The sequence below is a fragment of the Rhinolophus sinicus genome, linkage group LG11, assembly GCF_036562045.2.
Source record: "Rhinolophus sinicus isolate RSC01 linkage group LG11, ASM3656204v1, whole genome shotgun sequence".
Taxonomy (NCBI): Eukaryota; Metazoa; Chordata; class Mammalia; order Chiroptera; family Rhinolophidae; genus Rhinolophus; species Rhinolophus sinicus.
Window position 1 is genome coordinate 59,991,386 of NC_133760.1, and position 14,018 is coordinate 60,005,403.

Consider the following 14,018-nt stretch of genomic DNA (forward strand, 5'->3'; position numbering starts at 1 on the left):
TACTTTCCCACCTCGCTTTGGCAGTGAACTCCAAGTATAAAACACTTCTTCTTCCACAATCTAGCCCTCTGTACCTTTTCAAACCATCTCTTGGTGGTGTCCTAGTTCACAACAAAATCTGTATTTCTATTTTGTTTCCCAAATTTATCCTGTTTTCTGCCTTTGACTTTGCACATACTGTTGCCTCTTCCTGGGATGTCATCCCTTAGCTCCCTTGCCTGTCTAGTGAATGTCTATTCATTCAACAAGATCCAACTCAAGAGTCTATTCTGTGACATGTTCTTGAAAATCAATCCCATCTCACCCCCACTTACATAAGCAGAGACCCATCCCCCTTTTGCGCCACCTTGTATCTTTTATGATTATATATATAATATATACATATATTATATATATAGCAATCTGTATGATCTAATGTCCAACAAATAGCATAAAGTCAAATATGAGTTTAAAAAATGAATTGGTGAATACTCTTTCAAGCAAAGATATGGCTTTAGAGTCCAACAGATCTGGCCTATGGCCAAGCCAGCTACCAGGTGTGCAATGTTGGCCCTATTACTTAACCTGAATCTACTTCCTCATCTGTGAGGTAGGGATTAGTAGTATCTCTCTCACAAAGCTGTGACAACTGAGAAAATGTGCCTTGTCCATATATTGCACAGCACGGCACCCCTTCTCCCTTAGCTCGTGTCTCTCCACTAGGATTAATCCTTGATTTGGGGTTTGATGTGCCTCCTCCTCCTCAGCAGCAGCACCACCATCATCCTGGAAATCTACTTCATCCCTATTGTTCTAATGGTACATGATAAATAGACATAGTTTTTATTTTGACCACAAAATAAGTATTCATCCTGTGTGGCCAATTATATCAGAAAGAAGGTTCTAATTTGATACAGACATCCAGTCCCAACAAACTAGTGTACCAACAATTTTTACATCTCAAATTTCCTTCAATCTAAGACATCTGCCCCTCAAAGAAATCCCCAACTCTATTATCATTACCTTACCTCTTTAACAAAGTGGGATTTTTCTTTAAACATCTGTCATGGAATGACTGCATTAATGCCCTGCAACTCTTCACGCTTCCCTGTACCCATGCCTTTTGCTATGTACCCAAGTATACTCTGAATCTCAACTTGGACATATAACATATAACTTGGATATGTAACAGGACAGTAGCAAACACCATAAACGGCTTGAAAAACGCTCATATGACTAGGCTTCATGCTTTTGCACCTCTACTCCCATCATGAGAACACAGTTCAGTAGCCTCCAGCTAAGTGGAAGACATGGGAGTGAGCCTAGCTAAGACAGTAATAACTGGCCAGTCAAGTTTAGCCTAAATCATTGACTGCAGACTTATGGGCTAAATAAATACTGTTTTAAGTCACTGAGTTTTGAGGTACTTTTTAAAAAAGTATTTTTGTAGTGATGGATAACCAATACAGTGTGAGGTCTGGCCAGTACCTGTACATCTCTTTCAACCATGAGGTATTAGATCGCTTGTACTTAGGATGCCCGTCTTTATAGTACCCATCTTCAGAGAACATTTTAGAAAAAGTTGGTTAAAAGTAAACCTTCCCTCAAATAAGGGAATCCATTTACCTTTGTGCATATGAGTACGTATCTAAGCATTATGTTTAATGTCATCTGAAATCTCTCTGCGTAACTCTGTCCCCATTCTACATTTTCATACAATGTACCAGACCACACTGAATGGTACAGAATATTATAAAGTAGTAAATCATCAATCAACAAAATGCAATATACAGGTACTTCCTGGATTATTTGAAACAACCAACTCTATATAGGAAAAATAAACACACTGTGGATATTAGATAATATTTAAAAAATTACTAACTTTATGGATATGATTTTGTGGTTATGTTTTAGAGGTGAAATGAATTTGCTTTTAAAATAAACAATAGCAGAAAGCTGACAGCTTTGAATCCACTGATTCACTATACTTTTCCCTTCTACTTTTTGCACATAAGTTCTGAATGAAACATTTTTAAAAAGTAGTAAAGTAGAACATCTGAAAAACACTCAAAACTGAACATTTGAAAAAACTGAGCAATCCATTTGGACAGTAGGCATAAGACATACACAGACATTTCACTGAAGAGGATATACAGACGGCAAATAAGCATGTGAAAAACATGTTCAAAGTCATTAGTCATTAGGGAAATGCAAATTAAAACCACAATGAGATTTCACTAAACACCTTTCAGAAGGGATAAAATGAGACAGTGACACCATCAAATGCTGGCATGGATGTAGAGAAAGTGGATCATTAATACACTGCTGGTAAGAATGTAAAATGGGACAACCACTCTAGAAAAAAGCCTGGCACTTGCTTTCAAAACTGGAAATGGCCTTATCACATGACTCAGCAATTATACTCTTGGGCACTTATCCTAAAGAAATGAAAACTTAAGTCCACACAAAAATCTGTACACGAATGTTTACTGAAGCTTTAATGATATTAGCCAAAAAGCTGAAAACAACCTAAATGTCTCCTTAATTGTGTGAATTATTAAACTGTGATATATCCATGCCATGGAATGCTACCCAGAAATATAAAGGAATGAACTGCTACTGATACATACAACTTGTATGAATCTCAAGGAAGTTGTGATGAGTGAAAAAAGGCAATCTGAAAAGGATGTACACTCTCTGATTCCACTTATGTAATATTAAGTGAAATAAAGATGAAGATTAGTGACTGCCAGTGGCTAAAGGGAGTGGGTGGCTTTGGCTATAAAAGGGCTACATAAGGGAGTCTCGTGATGCTAGTTAATTTAATGATGGTGGTAGTTACCCAAGTTACACATGTGACATTACATTACATTACACACACACACAAATGAGCGCATGATTAACTGGTGATACCTGAATAAAATGTAAGGACTGGACCAATATTCTTTGCTTTGTTACTATACTATATAGTTGTGTGAGATGTTAACATAAGGAGAGGCTAGAGCAGAGTACATAAAATTCCCTGTAGATGTCTTTACAATCTCTGTGAATATAATTTTTCAAAATAAAAAACTAATAGTAGTAATTGAAACTGTATTTTGTACTATTGAAATGACTGAAATGCTTACCTTTGCTGCCACTTCAGCACTAATCTCTTCTTGAGTTTCTGCTAATCTTTTCTTAGCCACTTCTGTTCTTCGATCACAATCTGCAATGAATGACTGCAGATGATCCATAGCCTACAAAGTTTAATTAAAAGACAATTATTGATAGAAATCAACTTTATTCAGAAATATCTTTACTCAAAAAATTATACTTTTTTAAAAAATGCTATTATGAACATAAAATAACAAAAAGCAGATTAAAAAATGAATCGGAAATACTATTCATGTATCAAATTGGCAAACAGTAAACATCAGTAATTCCCAGGAAAGGTAAGGCCGTTAAAAAACTGCCATTCTCATATTCTGCTGAAGGAAGCCCAAACCACTGGCAGCCTTTATAAAAAGGCAATGCGGTAATTGGTAGTAAATGCCTTAAAAATGTCCCCCAACTTAGTCATTTTACTTCCAGAAATTTGTTCTAAGAAATCAGAGATGTATGGAAATATTAATATTCAAAGATGTTCTTCACAGTGTTATTTTTAATAGTTCATTTAAAAGTAAACTTTTAAAATTCATTCCCAAGTTAAGCAATTTGGACTTTCATGTTACTGTACAGATATACAGATAATTTGGAAAATAAATGTTTTAATTGAAAATATAAATTTACTCAGCATATATATTCTAAAAATGGTTGGTCAACCCAAGAATTTCTTGAAAGTAAAAAGCAGTAAAGGTCATTTAAAGCTTTTATCTGTGATGACAAATAGCTATTAACTCTTTTAATTTAAAATTCATCTTTAAATTAAACCAAAAATCTGCCATATTAACATTTCCTTATGTGAAAATAAAAGTGGCATCTCAGAGCATTGGGAGAGAAAAGATGGACTAACCAATAAATAGTATTGCATCAACTAAGTAGTTATCTGTAAAAAGAAAGCTGTTATCTATACCTCAATTCCTTAGACAAGAATAAATTTAAGTTGGATCCAAGGTTTAAGTGTATAAAATGAAGCCATAAAAATACCAGAAGAAATCATGAGAGACAAATCATAACCTCAAATGAGGGATGGCCTTTCAAATTAATCCAATAGAGATCTTTAAAAGATTAATAAATTAGACAAAAATATTCTGCAAGGCCCATTACCACCAAAAGAAAAACAGGAAAAAAAAATCCAATGCATTATCAAAGAGAACGGACTAATTTTCGTAATATGTAACGTTAGTACAAATCAGCTAGAAAAATGCTAATACCCAAAGTTAGCCAATAGCCAAAACCAGTAACTGTACAGATAGTTCACTGCAAAGGAACTATAAACAGATATTAAAACATATGAAATATGTTCAAACTCACTCATAAGAGAAATGCAAATTAAAACTACACTTTATATTCCACATTTCATCTGTCAAAGTTGCCAAGCAATTTTGACAACACACTATGTGGCTATATGGGAAACAATCTCATATATTACTGGTTGGACGATAAATTGGTAATTCTGTTTTTTGAAACTCCAGGTCTTTTTATTTTACTTACAATGAAATGTTATGCTAAATTTATTAACAAACAGCAACGCTGTTATATTTATATTTCTCTCAGGTTCCTTAAGCTTATTTATACTAACTTGTTAATTTTGATGGACAGCAATCTGGCAAAATTACTCTTTGACTCAGTTATTCTATATCTAGACATTTATTCTAGACACTTGATATGTAAAAATAGTACTTAATCATACTATAATAGAAAAAGACTAAAAAAATAACCTAAATATCCTACCCATACCCTTACACCCAGATGATGCATTTCTGCTGTATTTTATGCCCAGTGTGTATTAAATGATAACCCAGTTACTTTAAGGTGCTTCCCCCAATTGTTTCAGCCATATATTAAATTATGCTTACATAGATGGTTTTCATGTGCACTAGCAGAAAATCTTAGAAGTTCAGAAAAGTAGATGGAGGGCCTACTTACTGCTGTTATCTCCCAAACCAAATAAAACTCCTATCATCTCACTGATAAAAAGTGTTGTAAGATTTATGCTCATCAGTTTTATGTAATGCTGACTGGTATGTTTTATTGAAGTATGAAAAAGTTTCCCTGTTTTTACAGAAACAATTCCTATGTTTGTATAAAAACAATACAGTCAGATTTTGAGCCCTTCAGATCCCTAAATGGTATCTTTTACTTCCTCTAATAGTTCTGTTAGTTTTACATAAAAACCTGTGTCATTAACATCCCCCTCTCCACCTGTCTATTTACAGACATAAAAATGAGTATGAATGTAAAAATTCAGTATATTAAAGGGCCTTACATAAACTAGAAATTAGTTGTTTATATTTACTTAAATTGATATTTCCTTAATCATGACGACTTTATTGGGAAGAATATGCTCAATTTTCAAAAGAATATATGAATTGCATGACTTTTGCATATTTTCTTAAAATATCCAGTTTCACTTTTTTCCCCAAAACTTTTATTTATTTAAGTGTGTTTTTCCAGGACCCATCAGCTCCAAGTCAAGTAGTTGTTTCAATCTACTTGTGCAGGGTGCAACTCACTGGCCCATGTGGGGATCGAACTGGCAACCTTGTTGTTAAGAGCACCCTGCTCTAACCAACTGAGCTAACGGGCTGCCCTTCATCTTGTATTTTTTAAAAATATTGTTAGTTACGAAAGTACATGATCTTACTTAATTTAGTATTACCTCATATAACCAAAGGCTAAGAGCCTTTGCCTATTAAGAGAAATTAATACATATTCAAAATGTTTTATTGCAAAAGATAACCTAACCCATTAAAGTAAAATCACATACATCAAGTTCAAAGAAAAAATCTTGTTCTTTGGATGCAATTTCATAATCTGCTCTTAAAGCCAGGTCATGGACTTTCAGACATTCTCCAAGATCCATTCTCTAAAAGGGAAAAAAAGACACGTTACTGAAATAGAAACCACATTTTTCAAAAACTCATTGACAACCACAGTAATCTTCAAAATACATATTAAGTCATACAGATGCTTCTTTATTTATGGACTTCCAAATTACAAAATTTCATAGACAAGTATAAAACTTGGTGCCAGAAAAAAAAGCCACATCAATTCTGTCTACCAACAGATGGGAACAATGATCACTTTTGTACTTAAGAACAAATAGACAGGGAAAAGCCTGTCAGAATCTGAAAAAAGCTCTTAGCCACAAACTGCAGATATGTATAACAAAGGATATGATCACCAATTCTGACAATATCCCATGCTACAAAGGACAGTGAATTCACTGGATTACGATTCGAAAAGACTGATATCCCAGATAAAATGTAAAAAATATGAAGTCCTATAGTTATACCTAAGACGACAAGTTTACAAATAACTAGGTATAAGCAGAAAATTATAGACAAGTTGAAAAACTTACTAGTCAAGAGTTAGGGGTACAAGGTGGCATGACTGAGGTAAATTTATGTGATATAAAAGTAACTTACAGGATATAGTATAACAAAGTGAGAAATCTTACTGAAGGCTGGTTTTAAAATCAAGCCCCTTCTCCAAAAGACACATTCTGTGTGCTAACATATTTCAAAAGGGATATAAATAAACTAGACAAATGGTCTCAAAATCAAGCTATACAAAAAAGCCAGAGAAGAAGTAATTAGATGGAGGAAAAATCAACATGTAAACCTAGTCATTCATCTATCCACTGAAGAACTTTCAGTATGAAATAGAAATAGATTTTATTATGGCCCCAAGGGACTGCAGAGAGTCAGATTTTAACTCTTTCAATGTGAGAAAATACTTTCTAATGATCAGAGCTTTCCAAAAATGGAATAAGTTTCCTCAGGAGTTACTGAGTTACCCGGTAACGGAGAGATTCAAATATAGTTTAGACAACCATTTTTCTAGGATATTGAGGAAAGAATTCAACTACCAGGTAGCTTTTATTCTTCCAACTCTGAGATTTTATGACTATCTAAAAAAAGGTCTCTAAAACTGCATTATTTCAGTTCTTGATTAAATAAAGGAACAAATGGGAAAGTAAGCAGACAATGCCCTCAAAGATGTCCTCTGGGAAATAATAAGGAATGTTCACCTCTATTAAAAAAGCCCTCATATCACACTAATGGTTTGAAAGCATCATTGTGTTGCTGAGCGAGCCGAGCTTTTCCAGGCCCCATTGCTTCTTCTCGCTCATTAGTCTACGGGTTAACAAACTTAAGGACTTTTCCAGTGATGAGAAACAGCAACTGAAACCTTAAAGACATGTGGAAATTCAAAGCTGCTTATTAAGCAACATTTATTAAGAAAAGGCTGCAGAAAAAAAATGTAATATTCTTTAAAACAGAACATGCTGGAAAAGACAGGAATAAAAGAAGTTAATGGCAAAAGAATGTTGTTACCCTCTTTGCTATACCAGCCAATTGATTTCTTAATTAATAGCATCTTTATATTAATCACTCCAACAATTCCCTTTGCATTTGTATGTATTTCCACAGCTATAGTTGCTCAGGGGAGGCCAAACTGCTTTCATAAAATGTTAAGATGTCACAGTTTGAAATGCCTTTCATCCACTGCAGTGGTTCTCAACCTGGACCTGAACAGTTTTTAAATAATACTGATGGAGAATTTTGAAGAGGCCCAAGCCCTACCTTCCAAAGATTGTATTGTAAAAATCTCGTAGGGGTTTTTAATGTACAGTGTTGAGAACCATGCACTCACTGATCTAGTTTTACTTCCCTTCCACAGAAAAAGGAACTGAAGCCCAGACTGACTTATTTGGAGTACTTATTAGAAAACGTGGTTTAGATTTCTAGCCCAATACCCTTTCCACTTATTTTGTCATGCTAATTCCAATTATTTCAATACTAACTTATCATTTAATATTTTTAGGTAACCATCCTCCATGCAATCTGAACAAGCTCAGCACATAGCAGGCATTCAAAGCAGCTGTCTACTGCCTTTCCTCCAGTTATCTCCCTTATCTTTATCCTCTAACTGTATTTCCAATCTGTTCTCAACAAAAACTGAAGTCCCATATAAACTTTGCCTCATTGTGTTTAACCTAAATATCTCTGTTGCCCACCTATACTAACCTTTGGCAGGAATTCTAGGCTTTCCCCCCACTCTATCTTTAAACTTACATCACACAACCAACCAAAAGAAGAAAAGCAACTATGTGGGTCAAGAACAAAATGAACACCAAACAGGCCACAATTATATTAATACCACCGTAAAAGGGGTGGAGTTTTGGTGAGGGGAGGAGAGGTGAAGCGAATGTATGCCTTGGGAGAGGGGGGAATTTATAGGAGGGGGAAAGATTTATTACTCACTAGAATGTGAGCTCCATAAGGACAAGGGTTTTTTTTTTTTTACCCATTATGTATCTGCCTTAATAAATATTTGCTGAATGAACCAAACTGGGAAAAGAGGGCAGAGAAGAACATTTGGCACAAGGGGCCCTGGGCTTAACCAGCAAGGTGGTGAAGATGCACCGGGGACAAAAACTGGCCTGAGCTCTGGAAGGTCTTCTATAGCCTCTCCTTGGATGATCTCCTTTGCTTGCACTCCTTCCCTTAAATGTTTCGAGCAATTCCTCTCTTTTCACTGTGTGCTCTGCTCCTCTCCTTCAGGAGGGAGACTACTTGGGCTTTTCACTCACTATCCTGGACCTTGAGCACCTACAGCTAGCTTTCCGGTCAAATCTCGCTCACCACTGATTTTGGGACCAAAGCCCTAGAAGGAAGGGCCTAGTGATAGTTTTCTGTTTGTTTTTTGTGGCCTGGAACAGCCCCAGTGCTATTTCTTCAGGGACCTGGCAGGACAATACGTAGTCAGGCACATTCTCAGAATTCTAGATACCAGTCGTCTATTTTCCCCTGTCCATACCATCATGACTAAGCACCCAGTCTGGCACTGTGCCATGCACATGAGGCATATTTAAATAAAAAACAAATACGCAAGCCAAAATAAACCCAATAATCCCAGCGGCCACCATAAACGTGAGTGAAGGCCAAGTACGTATGCCTATGTTAAAGCTCTCCGTGACCCTAGTCATCTAAAAAGAAGCCATGTCTCCAGAGAAGAGACATGATAGAACCACACCATGGCCAACTATGGACCAGTTCTCAAAAGCCACATCAATCCTGACTTCATCACTGAGGGTGCAACAGTGCTTTGAACACCAGGTGCACAGATATTTGCTGCTGCTGCTTCTCTTTTCAAGTGAGCTTCAAACTGAACAAAACACAATGTTTGGTTATTCATTTTAACTTAAAATAACTTTGTGATGAAAGCCACAGGAAGAGTTTTGAATTTTTTATTTTAACAAGTAATTTACTTCATTATTAAATTCTTTCCATGTTTGTTTATTCTTGGTATTTTACTTAATAATCAAAGTCTCAGATTGTAAATGAAAAAAATGCTTATTTTTAACTGAATAAATTCAGTTCTGCATTTTGTCTTCTCCATCCTAAATCCATTTCCTCCATGAAGTCTTGACCAAATAACTGTACTTGATCCTGATAACTTCTCTTATAACCTCACAGCATTTTATACTATGTTTTACTAGTTAACATCAAAAGTTGATTCTGTTAAGTGCTTTTTAATTATTCTTTTGAAATTCCAAAAGTGAATGTTATCTCCCAAATGGACTCTAAGCTTCATGAGGAAAATGGTTTATTTCTTTTATTTTTCCATCCTACATAAAAGATCAGGTTTTGCTCAACCCATGACTATTAAATAAACTTCATGTTTGACTAAGGAACTGTACGTCTAAGAACTTGAGGAAACAATGAAATAAGTACACATAAATAGACATTGATAATAAAATTTAACAATGGTGTTTTTGATCTAAAACATTAGAAACATTTTAAGAGCTTGGCAACAGGACTGGATTATTGAATAGCCGTATAACACGTAATATAGCCATGAGAAATGACGTTCTTGAAATTAAGTGGAGAAAAGATGGCAAAGACATAAAATGCCATTTTTATAAATTCAGATATTGCTGTGAGGTTGGTTCGTTGGTTTGAACTTTTTTATACTGGCTGAATTAAATGCAATGAGCATATATTATTCTTACAATTAGAAAAATCAATAAAGCCTCCTTAATTTTAGAGAAAAATATTTAAATGACAGAAATAGAGGTATGTGGAAATTATACATCAAAATCAAATAAAATGGTATTTCAGTGGAGCAAATTAAAGGGGTAACTCACACATCTGAGTGTACTGCCAAGTGTAAACTAATGGCAGTAATAGGAATATACCAGTGATAGACACTGGGTATATTAACAGCTCCAAGTATTTGCAAATATTCTTGCTTTCTTAGATGTTAGGACATTTGCTCAGTTCTATAAGCTAAATCCTAAAGGGAATTATAAAACAGTATGAAAATATAATACCTGCTATCAAGGAATTTATATTCTCAATGGAAAAAAACAAACTAACAGTCGCAAATGTGGACAAAAATGTATACACAAGGATTTCATTGCCACACTGTACACGGAAAACAGAAACAAAAACTACTGATATATTAATAGTCACTGCATAAATAATTTAGGAAACAGAAGTATTATGAAATATTATGCAGTCATTTTTTCAAAACAGGAGACCAGGTATATAGAAACTTCTCTAAGACAAACGAGAAAAATTAAAACAGTATTTGTTAAAACACACGCACACACAGACACAGACATGCACACTTGTAAATGTACACAAAGGAGAGTGAAAGATGTACATTAAACTGTTGACAGGGCTTAGGTCCGAGAAGGGGGATGATGTTAGTGGGAAACACTCATGTTTTATCCTTTTATCCTTGACGACTATATTGCTTAATAAACAAGACAGACTGGGCACTGATCAACTCAGAAGACCTCCCTTTACCTCTTTATTTTTTAAAATTTACTAGAGTAACATTGGTTATTAACATATAAACTTCAGGTGTACAACTTTGTAATAAGACATCTGTATACTCTATTGTGTGCTCACCACCCGGTCCAGTCTCCCCTTCTATCACCTTGTATTTGACTTCCTTTACCCTCTTCATCCACCCCTCACCCCCCTTTCCCTCTGTTAATTACCATTCTGTTGTCTGTATCTATGAGTTTTTTTGTTTGTTGGTTGGTTGATTGGTTTTTGTTTTATATCCCACATGAGTGAAATCATATGGTTCTTTTTCTTTTCCATCTGACTTATTTCACTAAAAATAAAATAAAATAAAAAAATAAATGGGACTACATCAAACTAAATAGCTTCTGCACAGCAAAAGAAACCATCAACAAAAAGGCAACTAACTGAATAGGAGAAGATTTTTGCAAACGACACTTCTGATAGAGGGGTAATATCCAAGATATACAACGAACTCATACAACTCAACAACAACAACAAAAATGAACAATCAGATTAAAAAATGGGCAGAGAACCTGAAGAGTCAATTTTCCATAGAGGACATAGAGATGGCCAACAGATGTATGAAAAGATGCTTAACTAGTTATAAGGGAAACACAAATCAAAAAACCACAATGAGATACCACCTCACACCTGTTAGAACGGCTATTATCAATTAAGACAAGAAATAACAAGTGTTGGAGAGGATATGGAGAAAATAGAACCCTGAAATGCTACTGGTGGGAATGTAAACTGGTACAGCCACTATGGAAAACAGTATGGAGATTCCTCAAAAAATTAAGAACAGAATTACCATATCACCCATCAATCCCTCTTCTGGGTATCTAGCTGAAAATTTTGAAAATAATTTTTCATAAAGATATATGCACCCCTACGTTCACTGTAGCACTATTCACAATACCCAAGACACAGAAACAACCTAAATGTCCTTCAATGGATGACTGAATAAAGACATGGTACATGGATACAATGAAATACTACTCAGCCATAAGATGAAATTTGCCATTTGTGACAACATGGATGGATCCTGAGAGTATTATGCTAAGTGAAATAAGTCAGGCTAAAAAGGACAAAAACCTTTGTCTCTTATCCATTTAACTCTGAGAAATTCACTTAATCTCTACGAACCCCTTTTCTCAGTACTTCAGGACTGCTGTATGGATCACATTACAGACTGACTAGATTGTGGAAGACTTTGAATATGAGTCAACACGTGCAGAATTTATTCTGTAGGCCAAGAAGAATGCTTGCCTACTTGGACAAAAATAACATAACAAAACCATGTTTTAGAAGCATTAACACCACACTACTGGATGAACTGACAAGAAGAAAGAGACCAACGGCTGGAGAGGCTACAAACCAGAAATAAAGCCGTAAGGGTTGAATCAGAAGAGAAAGGAAGCGATGGAGGTAAAATAGTGCTAAAGAAGAATAAAAGCTTTTTAAGGACGGGAAGGATGTCTGAAATAAATTCCATCATCACCTTCTAACAAATACGAAAAACAAGGCTCAGAGAAGTCACAAGATCATAAGTTAGTGGGAGCAGAGTAAAAATTTGAATCCAGTCTTTAACACAGCTCAATACGCTTTCAGTAACACAGTGACTCTCAATCAACAGGCTTTCACTGAATGGAAATGAAGTGTGCAGAGAAAAAAGGTCAGGGGTCATATCAAGGCTTCAAGAATTTCAAGAATGAGCAAATGATGCCACCAAGAGAACTAAGTCAAACGGGAGAGTTAATCTGTGATGTAAAGTGCTTTGTTTTGGACATGTTGAATTTGATGTAACATACTCCTCCTTGGAGCTACAGCCCAAGTATTTTTCTAGGAGACCCTCATTAACAAATCATATAGGAGTCTGACCTCCCTAGGTCAAGTTATTAATACTGAAGATACTGAAAAGTATTTCTAAAAAACCACATCACCTGCAAGATCATAACACATCACCATAGGAAAATTTAATGAAGAAAAAGGTGAGGAATACTTGGGAATAACAGTATAAATTTCTATAAAATGTGCCTTAATAATGTAAATAAGAACTTTCATCAACTTAAGATTTTAAAACAAACCCCATTCCTTGGTAATTTTCTTTAACATTTTTTTAAACCTTCATTAGAGCAATAGTTCTCTTTTCATCTAACCTGGCTTTAATTCTTCCATTTATTTGTTTGTTTAAAATAGTAATTCTTCCAATTTGTCTTTTTATTACAAATTCTTACACTGTGTTTAAAGAGTCTCAAGTAAAAGAAAGTTGAAAGACACCAAGGAATATAAAAACAAATGGCAAGATTGAAAAAACACTAAAAGGAATAATACCAGCTGGAGAGATGGAAACAAAACCCGACAGCAGCAGAGAGAGCACAAAAAAATACAAACATGCAGCCAAGCATTTGAACCCTTCCATATATAGATCCAATAGCAATGTGATTTTCTAAAACACAAATCATCTCTACACTTTGATCCTCACTTCTTGCACCTTCACTTTCTTCCTTCCTCTTATTTGTAAAATCTCTCTTCCATCCAGGTTCAATGCTTATTTCACCACCCAGCTCAAGAGCAAGAGAAAGCCCAGGATAATATGGGGAAAGTCTTCAAATAACAAAATCGGGATATGCGTTTCAGTTATGCCACTATTGTTTTAAAATAATGATGTTCTTCTTTCCTAATTGCAATCCTGGTGCTCAAAATGAACAAGTCAAACAGGAGTGTTGGCTGAAGAGGAATGGGGCACACTGAGCAGTAAGCAGGAAGTAGTTCCTGCTCTTCTAACACTTCCCAAATTTTTAACTGCCCATTCCCATTTGTATGTTCCAACCCCAAGTGCATTTTTCCGAGTGGATAGAGAAAAACAAAGCTCTTCCACCCTTTATTAATATTTTTCGAAGAATTTAGCAGGAAATACTTTGCTATCCATTTCTAACCCTCGAGATAAAAATATATCTAGATAATATTAAAATAAAAGGGTGGGGGGTGGGAGATGAGGGTAAGGGGGATCGAATATATGGTGATGGAAGGAGAACTGACTCTGGGTGATGAACACACAATGGG

At 35.2% G+C, this 14,018-nt stretch overlaps 1 protein-coding gene across 10 annotated transcripts in view; it reads right to left on the bottom strand.

The window, feature by feature from the left end:
• The window catches only part of LUC7L2 (LUC7 like 2, pre-mRNA splicing factor), a 56,512-nt gene that overhangs the window by 19,515 nt on the left and 22,979 nt on the right, over nt 1-14,018 (bottom strand). For all 10 annotated transcript variants that reach the window (XM_074315307.1, XM_019750233.2, XM_019750289.2 and 7 more), the window contains 2 exons: nt 5,891-5,989; nt 3,108-3,218 (listed from right to left, as the gene is read on the bottom strand). In XM_074315307.1, coding sequence (XP_074171408.1) covers nt 3,108-3,218; nt 5,891-5,989 — 210 coding nt within the window. The remainder of the gene's footprint in view (nt 1-3,107; nt 3,219-5,890; nt 5,990-14,018) is intronic.